Below are 10,168 nucleotides of genomic sequence, written 5' to 3'. Positions count from 1 at the left end.
GCAGCTGTTTGGACACAATTCTTTCTAGAATCTTTGCAATAAAAGTCAGTTTTGAAATTGGTCTAAAATTATGTGGGAGGGAGGGATCTAAACCAGGTGTCTTTAAAAGTGGGTTCACGCAAGCCGTTTTAAAATAATCAGGGACACAACCAGTAGATAGGGAGCTGTTGAAAACAGAGATCAAATGGGGCCCAACAGAATCTATTACTTTCATTAAAAATTTTGTAGGTATTACATCAAGTGGGCTGGAGGACACTCTCATTTGTGATACTGCTTTTAAAAGCTCAGACAAGTCGATGGGATAAAACTGGTTAAAACTCTCTTGTTGCTGGTGAGGAACCTCTGAGTAAGAGGCCACGGGGGTGGGGGTAATAGAGGCTCTGATTGACACCACCTTATTGGTAAAATAAGATAAAAACAATTCACAGTCATCATTACTTCCAGCTGAGGCACAAGGAGGGTTTGGGTTTACCAGCTGATCCACAGTCTTAAACAGAAACCTGGGATTGTGTTTATGTGTAGTAATGAGTTCAGAAAAATAATGTGTTCTCGCAACCTTAACCATGTTATTGTAGTTAATTAATAAATCCTTCAGACTGAGGTAATGGACTTGGAGACTGGATTTCTTCCATCTGTGCTCTGCTTTCCTGCATTCCCTTTTTAGGCTGCGAATGCTGTCATTTATCCAGGGTTGCTTACTAGCTTTAGACGTAGGCCTAACCTTTAGAGGAGCAGTAATATTTAGTGACGACAAGCAGATATGATTGAAGTGATCGACCAGATTGTTGGTGTTGGAATCAGACAGGTGTTGGCTTTGGCTCTGAAAGAATGCGCAAAACTTTGAAACACTTTGTTCATTAAAGATGCGAGAACACACGGAGCTTGGTGAGGCAGCATGAGTAACAGGCGAATCGCAGCTAAAAACAATACATCTGTGGTCAGATATGGTCATGTCCACTAATTCTACAGAGGAAATGCTGACACCCAGGGTAAAAACCAAGTCCAGTGTATGACCACGGTTATGTGTTTGCCCTTTGACATGTTGTTTGAAGTTAAAAGAAGTGGCCATATTTATACAGTTAGTTGCATTAACATTGTTGGGGTCATCAACATGAATATTAAAATCGCCACAAAGAACAATTCTGTCATAATTTAAAACCAGAGTAGATAAAAATTCAGGAAGTTCTGATAAAAATCCTCCAGGCGGTTTTGGGGTGCGATAAATTATAACAAGTATGATAGGTTGCAGCCCTCCAACTTTAAGAGTGAGAACTTCAAAGGAGTTAAATTCATCACAGCGTACTTGATAACATTTAAAATTTTTCCTATACACGCTCACTAGCCCACCACCACGACCACTGACCCTCGGTTGACTAAAACAATCATATTGAGGCGGACACAGTTCACCTAGCTGGGTATAGTCATTCATCTGCAACCAGGATTCAGTTAAAAACATAAAATCTAGATTTGCAGACAAGATAAAACCATTTAAGATAAAAGTCTTACTTGACAGTGATCTCACATTGAAGAGAGCCATTTTAAATGAGTTATGCATGAGAAAAAATTAAGTAAAATCTTATTCAAATCTTTATTCAAAACAAAATAAATATCTTAATAGAAAAAATAAGTGCTGATTTATTCATGATTTAACTTAATTAAATTGATAACTTATTGAACATTTGTAATATTTATATTGAGAAATAATTATTTTTATCATTTAATCACCCAGCCCTAATTAGTTCCCAGCAAATTTACTCCTGTTTGACTAACATTTGCTAGAGTCTTCTATAGGAATGAATGGGCTTGGATGGGGATTTTGGAAAGAGAAACGGTCTAACACATAGAACAGAGATAGTGTTGCTGTAGTTTCAAAGAATGAAAAGTCTCTGAAGCTAAACATTAATGTAATGTTTTCTTCACTCCAGCTACATGCTTCCTAATCTGCTGGGCTGCCAGGTTCCTAATAAACCATCCAGTGCCAGCTATAGCTTCTCAGCCCGGAGGAAGGTCGGAGCTCCCTCCGAAGACCTCTCCATGAGCCCCGGACCAGCAAAATATAACAGCATCAACCCAGATGTTTACCGCCAGCGCCAGCCGTCCTTCTCCATGCAGAGCCGGACTAAGAGGCCTAATTATTCCTCTACAATTCCCGGCCCCGCCACGTACAGCCCAGAGAAGTTTCACGTGCACCTTCCTAAACCACCGTCCTGCACTCTGGGTGTCAGACACTCTGAGTTTGTCACACCACTCGTGGTGGATGTCATTGACTGATTGATTCAATACAAATGCCTTAGTTTTTCACAAAAATGTGGAGCTGCCACACAGTGATTACAAAGATATTAAAATGTCTCTTAAAAGGAGTCAAAACAGGTCATAAACTGATCAGTATGGTTATTATCAGTTGCTCCAAATGACTCAACCAACACAAACCAACAGTATTTTCAAAGGAAATGGTGACTGTACACTGTACAAATAATATCCATTTATTCCTTTATAAATAAAAGAAAATATAAATAAGTATTGCTTGCATTGTTTGTGCAGCTAAAACAACAAAGATGCAACCTGTTTGCAGTTCTTCAGCTTTACTTTACTGCTAGCTTAAAAGGAGATTGGGTAAATAAAACAGGAAGTAAGAGTGAGCCTCTACAGCCTTGCTCTTGGTATGATGATTTTAACAGGTAAGCTCCATTCGCTGCACTCGCCCAAACCCAGCAGCTCCTTTGCACACACCTGGAACAGGTAGAGCCTTCCTGGTGTCAGCCCCTTCAATTCAACCTTGGTGCTCTCAAATGGACCCAGCTAGAGAAGCAAATGAATGATATAGCCTTTAAAATCCTATAAATTTAACATCTGGAGTATCAAAATACAACAAAATGACTTTCCATGTGTCATTTTAAATGATAATTTTACAATTCTAAAAATACAAGATTAATTATTGTGTGTGTGTGTGTGTGTATATACACATTTTTATGTTTATATATACATACATATGTAACACCAAACAGAAAAGCTGCTGCCAGATGATTACATTTTAAATAAAGTAAAATTAGATAGAGTCAAATAAACAACTGTAAAACATAAAAATGTATTAAATACAAATAAAAAAAATAAAAACTTAGTTTCATTGAAAAGAGAAGGATGTCCACAGATGAAGGGACTTTCTGAAACATTTTCATGGTTGTCTGAAACGTTTAGGTGATTTTGAACTTCCACATGTGGTATCTGTGTACTGTATGTGTAAAATGTAGAGTTTAAAAAATCACATTGCTGTTGTTGCTGCACTTTTGTTTTGATGAAGATTGTTCTTACATTGACAGACTTTGGGGTGCCCCTGTTTTGCCACTGGTACAGTATCTGGTATTTTAGGGGGAGGATGTCCAGGTTAGCCCAAGTAGGGGGAGGAGACCATTCCACCAACAAGTTTCTGACATTATGAGGGGATACCCGGACGTCTAGGGGAGGATCTGGTTTCACTAGAGAAAGAAAGACACACAAAGAAATGAGTTTTAAATAATAACAAAGGTGTCTACATTACCGTATCAAACTAAATTGTCAATCAATACTGAATTTCAATTGCATCATACATCGCTCTCTCCATATTTTAAGAATAGATTATTTAACATTTCTCACCAATATCCTCCAACATGAAACTTGATAGATGAGAGCTGCTTCCAACAGAATAAACAGCGGTGACATTGATTATGTAGTCGGTGAGAAGTTTCAGGTTGGGCAGCTGGCAGTGCCACAGCTAAAAAAAAGCATTAAAAACATATGATAAAAAACGTGCGGGAGAGGATGGATGCTGAGGTGAATACCCACTACAATGAACAATGTATTACCAAGCACAATGCTACTTATCACTCTTACTGACATGCTGTTTACGTCAGACTCACAAGACAAACTTGAAACTGGTCTGTGGTCTGTCACAGCAATAACAAGAAATTTGACACGGGGTTTTCCAACACTTAGCCAATCCACTGTGACCATGTTTGGAAATCGATTTAACAGTAGATGATAAAACCCTAACATGTTTATTATATTATCACTTCAGTCAAGATGGATGTGTGCTTGGTTTAATTTTGGCCAAAATCAGATTGCGTGAGTGTTGGAAATTCTCCCCTTAGCTGGAGATCCAGCTCAGCACTGTACAGCTGCAAAGGTAAATAAAGCTGGTACCCTTTCAGTTGAAGATGAAGATGCTGATATCAGAGCAGAGGATGAAGAGCCAGGTTGGATGAGATGGCACTTCTTGGTGACCTGCTGTCCGTGTCTCTCGCTGACAAACACACAAATACATGTAAATGAGCTCCTGAATGACACTTGAAAAAACTGGAGTCTTTTGCTTTACTAAAAGGTGTCAGTGGTTCGGGTCAGCTTACGCCTCTCTCAGATTTACCTGTAGGTGGCAATGTAATGTGTTGGTGGGGAGCGAGAAGGTTCAGGCCAGGAGCAAAGAGTCATGTTTGGATAGCTCATACACCAGCAATGCACTGTGGGAGTGGGGGGAGGATCTGACCAGGGAAGAAATCACACACAACATGAGAAGAGCATAAAATACAAAATAAAAAAAAAGTGCTTCCCTTTTTTCATGTCTACTTTTAAAAGGTTGAGATCCATACTTATTTGTTTAATTCTCTTTTTGTCTTGTTTGCTTATCGCTTAAAAGGTAAAATCAACGAAATGTTAAATAAAATACCTCAAAGAAGAAAAAAATGACCCCCCAACCAACTCAAGGCAGGTAAACATTTAAACAGAGGTGTGATTTTCAGTGTGCAATAGCAGCATGACAAATCACAGTTTTTGATAATGTAGCCTATTACTTTTCAATAAAATTATTATTATTCACTAATAGAGCACAAAAAGTCCTTTCCAGTAGCAGGAAGATAAACACGATGGCAGGACGTGACGTGAGAAGCCTTAAACATGTAGCAGAAACAGAGTAAAATGACTATAAAAGAATATTTGTGTGCGTCTGCTTTTGGTTTCTTGATGAAATGTCATCCAGGCCGAATGCACACGCACACCTTCAGCACCACAAACTTTAAACTGCGAGCGTATTTCCACTCAGAGATTGGTACTCACACCCTGACGTTGCAGTTGCCCTCAGCAGGTCCAGCGCTTGGCCTTCAAGAACACACATGATGAGGAGGGTCATGGCAACACACGCGCTGTCAGCCTTTGCAGCCATCAGTGCTTCAGGTAGTAGTCAGCCCTCACTTACGCGAGATATTACTCTAATCTATTGTTCTTTGCTCTCTTGTTTCTTTCTGCAGTGCTTTATGTTGCTCTGCGAGTCAAAGTTCAGAGATAAACTGCGTTACAGTCTGCTGGCGGCTCTTCTCTCTGTGTTTGAGCAACAGCTGAGCGCAACTTTAAAAGCGGCTGTGGTCATAATGAAAGAGGAACAGGGAGATCACAGGAAACCTCGCTCAGAAAGAACCGTTACGTCCGTGTTAATGCGTCAACTTTCCTTATGTCACACACAACAAAAAATATAGTAGTCATAGATGCGTTTAATATTTTATTTAATATTGTTTACAAATAAAATAATTACGTACAAAAAAACATTCACTTGGTACATGGATTTTGGTTTTCAAATATGAAAAGAACTTTTATGAGAACACACAAGAGAGGACATGACAGTGCTCTAGACTACCCCCTAGTGCACAAAACAGGAAATAGGAGCTACAGCATTAAATATATATTACTATTATACTCCAATCCATGTCTGATGCTTCCGCTGTGTCTAGTTCTCAAGCTATCAGACATTCTCTGGGTTGTCCCTGTGAGGCCGCGACAGCTTCTTGGTGCTCCACCCAGAGAGGGAACCACGGTGGAGGTTCCAGCCGGCCGCAGGAGCTCCATCTCTGGGTATGCTGATTCTGAGAAGTCCCCCTCCACTGGAAGTCCGCAGGGAGGTGAAGGCCTTGCTGATCCAGCTGTTCTTTGCGTCCTGGAGATTGCTGGCCAGGATGCCTCTCTGGTGCTCCAGCTCCTATATGATGACAACACAGGTGTATGCCAGAAATGTGAACCTCACTTAAGAACAAGTTCATTTCAGTCCGTACACAACCACACTTTGTGTTTTGATTTTCTCTAAAATAAGTATAATTATTAACAGTATTAAAATAATCCACTTCATTGTACTTACAAGTAAAACGATCAAAGCATACTTTTAAATATATGTACTTATAACAGGCCTATACTATTGTACTTGTAGAATAGGTTAACTTCAAAATGAACTAGGCTATCCGTGACCTGGCTCCAGATTACATTTGAGATCTATTAATCCCTTATGAACCTTTGCATAGTTTGAGATCTTTGTGCAGGGTTCTTCTGTCTCTTCCTGAGTCCAGGCTGAAAACTAAAGGGTACAGAGCTTTTGCATCAGGGCCTGAGCTTCTAGAACAAACTGCTCGAGGAAATTAGGCTGTCAGAGTCAGTGTCTTCTTTTAATTCTCTTCTAAAACGCACTTTAATCAGAAAAACTTCCCTCCGTTTATCTGGGCTGCCTATTTGTTTTATCGGTAATTTCTTGTTATTATTCCTTATTTTTATTTTATTTCTTATTATATGTGATCATTCACTCTGGTATTTCATTTCATATTTTTGTCTGTCAAGCACTTTGTATTTTGTTTTAGTGCTTTCTAAATAAAGTGTATTATATATTCTTCTTGTATTTCTACAAGAATAATACGTTTTAAAGCAGTGAGACAGTTTTAATATATCTTTCTAGCACTTAAACTAATCCAAACCAAAAGTAATAATGCACTTTAAGCCAGTCAGTCCTTGGATGCTGTTCTTTCACCACAGGGAAATGCTGTCCTATTTCCTATCTTTACATGGACCAACATTTAACGAGGATGCTTCACATCAATGGGGTCTAATAGCCAAAGTCTTTCTCTGTTGCTGACCTCAGTGAACATTGTTATACAGTTGGAGTTGATCTCTCCTTATTGAATTACAGTTGGGCAAGTAGTTTCTTAAGTTAGGGGCCAGGCAATGAATATATTCCCAGGAAAGTACCCACAAGTACAGACCTCTTGCTCTCTGCGTGTGTTTGAAGTTTCATTTGCATTCTTGTAGATATTAAAGTGACAATGCATGATCAGCTGCAATTTAAACATGCATATGGATAATTTATGCTTAGATTTCCAAAATGTGTTTGTGTACTTTATGTCCCAATATTTCCACGTGCTGTGTGATGATTTAATGGGACTGGTCTCACTTGGATCTTGCAATTGGCCTCCACCATCTGTAGTTTGGTCTGGGCCAACTCCTGTTCCAGCTCCCTGACCTGGGCCTTGAGGGACTCCTTCTCCTGGTCGTCTCTCCTCTGCTCTGCTTTTGCGGGACCTTTGTTGTCCTCATCTCGGCCTGGTTCAGTCATCCCATGGGCCTCTCTTGTTGCTGAGTCCTGGTCTGTGCCGGATGGTTCGCCTGATTCTGCAACGTGTCGACAGCGCGAGCAAGCCTTCACTGCGCTCTGCAGAGGTGGAAATGAAACATGATGAAGACTTTTCTTGACATCCAGCATTTAAAAACCACTCACACCTGCCGGTATATGAACCTCAATAACAATGTGAAGCAACTGAGGCAGATTTTTAAAAATGGGTTGTAAAATGAATTCCTACAACATGGTGTTCAAGTCAAAGCAAAACAGCAGTACAAGGAGAGATAAAAGTAGGAAGGATGACAGTTAGAGCTCCACAGAAAGAGAGCTATCTCACCTTGAGTGAATCTAACTGTTCTCTGTGGGCGGACTGCTGCCTTTCCAGACGGTTTGTCAGCTGAGAGCAGATCTGAGCAGAAGACAGAGCATCAACATCATTAACCATCACTGAATTCTTTATTAATATAATTCTTTAATTTATCATTTTCAAGGTGTACAGTAAGTCCTAATCTCATTCTTCTGCACCTGTTTGTAGTCTGCAATGATACCCAACGACCTTCTGCCTCCCTGCTCAGCCTTCTCCAGCTCTCTCCGAAACACCTCCTTCAGCTATAAGTAGAGAACAAATCCTTTACTCGTGCATGTGGGCCATTACGTTAAATCTATAATGACTGTGAAGTGTTGAAAGTCATCATAGATACAATAAATATAACAAATCTTACCATTGCAGCTTCCTCCTCTTTCCCTCTCTTCTCCTCTTCTGAGGCCTGCAGTTGATGTCTGGTTTGTAGAAGGTCTTTGGTGAGTTGGTCCACTCTGTCCTCTGCCTGAAGTGAACGTTTCATTTTTCACGAACGAATACATGAATGAATGAAGTTGTCATTTTTGTGTCACATGTGCAACTATGGCCAGCATGGCCTTGTGAATGCTTTGTGTACATTTTTAAACAATAAAGCAAAGAGTCAAAGAAAACCGGTTCAGATAAATTGCAATCAGATTCTCAGGCCTTCATGTGTACAAATTCATAAATTACTGTACTGTATAATCCTGGAGAACTCCAAAATGAAAACTACTTAAAGAGTCCATCTTGCCTTTTTGTCCAGGCTTTTGTAGCAAGGTTAGAAGACTTAAACACATGAAAATGAAATGTTTATTTGTCTCTCAGAGTTTGGTCAAGTTATCCCATTAAGTTTCTTTTTTAAAGAAATCACAAAGACTATTTGACGTTTTGAGCCCATGCATACCTGCAGACTGAGCTGCTGGATTCTAATTCTGGAAATGTAAAACGTTTTGTGAAGGTTACAGTTTGGTCATCTCCTGAGAGGGTCCGGAAGATTTGAGAGTTTCTTAGACCTTCGACTGGTGAGTTTGCATTTTTAAATTAAACCCCTTTCGCCTTTTTTGTGAAGGGCAGCGGCTAATCATACCTTGTCCAGAGCATTCCTTAGGGCGACCTTGCTGGTGATCAGTCTGTGGGCAAGGTTGTCGTTCTCCTGCTCCAGACGGAGGCTGGCCTGCTGAAGCCGACGGTTCTCCATCTGCAAAAACACGGAAAAATCTATCAGGGTCTGTAGCACACAGGAGAGTACAAACGAGGGCCATTTTAAAAAGAGAGAGAGAGAGAAAAATAAAGTGTAGCTGCGTGTCAAAGATACAATTGAGCTGGGATAAAGGTGAGGCTTAAAGACAGAAAGTGGACTTGCTTATCAGTGGAGTGACTTCAATATGTATGTTTCTGGAGGTGAGTGAAAGCTTTCTGACCAGGTATTTGTCCAAGGGGTCTTCTTCATCATCCATTATTTGAAGCCGGCTTTCCCTATGTTTGGCTTTCTTCACTGGGACCTGAAGGGGAGAGAGAGTCAAGGCTAATAAGACACAGTAATGTCATATTTGACGGAGCTGAAGAAAGCAATCTCCTCCAAACAGATCTGGGTGCCGGATGGTGTGTGAGCGCGACAAATCAAGAACAGGCCCCCAAAACAGATGCAGATAGGGATAAGAGTGAGATAAGATGGGGCTGAGCACATGGGGGAATGATAATGTGCTATGCACAAGGCAATAATAGTGGAGCTTTTAAAGCCTGAAATGACAATTTCCAAATCTCAAATATCTAAAATGAGCAATCACAATTCATTTCCCTCTATCTAGAATCACATATCTGTCATGCATGGGAATGTCTTTTGTATTATACTCTTGCAGCTGCAATTTTTTTCTGGATCAGTCTAACTCTCATAGAAACTTTAGAATTGTGTCATTTTGTCTCTGCACGTTTTAGGTGCAATGCATTAATGCCAAAGTGACAGCATCCCCTTACCAACAACTTACTAGAATCACACAATAGTTTTGGGTCTAATTAATGGTTGGTTTGTCATTGTGGTTTAGCTGTTGATATTATTTGTGGTGCTCTAAAAGTGACTGTATAGTATGTGGAATCTTATGTAAGTGAATGCATCCATGCAACAGTGAGTCTTACTGTGACTTGTGGTCCTATTTCATCTGCCAGACAGGCCAGGATCTCCTCTTCACTCATCTGGTCCATAATATGGGCATGACATGCCATTGTCATGGACATCTCCTCCATCATCTTGCCCAAATACGCAGCCTGGGCAGCTGCCAACGCTCACGCAAACGCCAAAAAACAAACAACGCCTTTGCAGGTGAATCTTCCGATTTCAGGTCAGAGAAATCAAAGAAAATCCACCAGGAGTGTTGGACAAGAGCATCTCATGAGAGAATCAGAGACGTAAAGTGATATCAGAAAGATGCAGTCATCTT

General features: G+C 40.2%; 3 protein-coding genes across 5 annotated transcripts in view; 1 reads left to right on the top strand and 2 right to left on the bottom strand.

Annotated features, from left to right (window-relative positions):
• Positions 1-2,507, top strand: part of odf3l2a (outer dense fiber of sperm tails 3-like 2a) — a 6,427-nt gene extending 3,920 nt beyond the window's left edge. Inside the window, exon 5 of the mRNA XM_046061910.1 lies at positions 1,926-2,507. Coding sequence (XP_045917866.1) covers positions 1,926-2,271 — 346 coding nt within the window. The 3' untranslated portion in view covers positions 2,272-2,507. The remainder of the gene's footprint in view (positions 1-1,925) is intronic.
• The window catches only part of ebi3 (Epstein-Barr virus induced 3), a 17,318-nt gene extending 12,020 nt beyond the window's left edge, over positions 1-5,298 (bottom strand). For 2 of the 3 annotated variants that reach the window (XR_006827012.1, XR_006827011.1), the window contains exons 1-6: positions 5,083-5,298; positions 4,397-4,511; positions 4,177-4,276; positions 3,631-3,748; positions 3,310-3,473; positions 2,731-2,799 (exon numbers count right to left, since the gene is read on the bottom strand). Coding sequence is in view for 1 of the 3 variants with exons in the window: in XM_046061911.1 (XP_045917867.1) it covers positions 2,644-2,799; positions 3,310-3,473; positions 3,631-3,748; positions 4,177-4,276; positions 4,397-4,511; positions 5,083-5,188 (759 nt within the window). In the remaining 2 variants the exon portion in view is untranslated. Of the gene's footprint in view, positions 1-2,352; positions 2,800-3,309; positions 3,474-3,630; positions 3,749-4,176; positions 4,277-4,396; positions 4,512-5,082 lie in introns of those variants that run through there. The other variant, XM_046061911.1, reaches the window with a different exon arrangement.
• A 463-nt stretch (positions 5,299-5,761) lies between these two features.
• On the bottom strand, positions 5,762-9,977 carry LOC123979360 (rab GTPase-activating protein 1-like). The gene is made up of 8 exons (XM_046063264.1): positions 9,867-9,977; positions 9,155-9,235; positions 8,821-8,931; positions 8,116-8,220; positions 7,919-8,002; positions 7,731-7,802; positions 7,229-7,486; positions 5,762-5,995 (listed from the first exon to the last, which is right to left on the bottom strand). The coding sequence occupies exons 1-8, from the start codon at positions 9,975-9,977 to the stop codon at positions 5,762-5,764; spliced, it is 1,056 nt and encodes a 351-aa protein (XP_045919220.1).
• Positions 9,978-10,168: the final 191 nt, after the last annotated feature.

The sequence above is a fragment of the Micropterus dolomieu genome, linkage group LG11 (genome assembly GCF_021292245.1).
Source record: "Micropterus dolomieu isolate WLL.071019.BEF.003 ecotype Adirondacks linkage group LG11, ASM2129224v1, whole genome shotgun sequence".
Taxonomy (NCBI): domain Eukaryota; kingdom Metazoa; phylum Chordata; class Actinopteri; order Centrarchiformes; family Centrarchidae; genus Micropterus; species Micropterus dolomieu.
The sequence above is the reverse complement of the archived record's forward strand: the minus strand, read 5'-3'. Positions and strand labels throughout refer to the sequence as shown.

Excerpts from the sequence above, each read along its gene's own strand:
- LOC123979360 (XM_046063264.1), bottom strand. The coding sequence starts at position 9,977 with ATGATGGAGGAGATGTCCATGACAATGGCATGTCATGCCCATATTATG. Across the intron at positions 9,236-9,866 it reads AAATAGGACCACAAGTCACA|GTCCCAGTGAAGAAAGCCAA; the intron begins GTAAGACTCACT and ends TCTCCCCTTCAG. Across the intron at positions 8,932-9,154 it reads ACCCCTTGGACAAATACCTG|ATGGAGAACCGTCGGCTTCA; the intron begins GTCAGAAAGCTT and ends GTGTTTTTGCAG.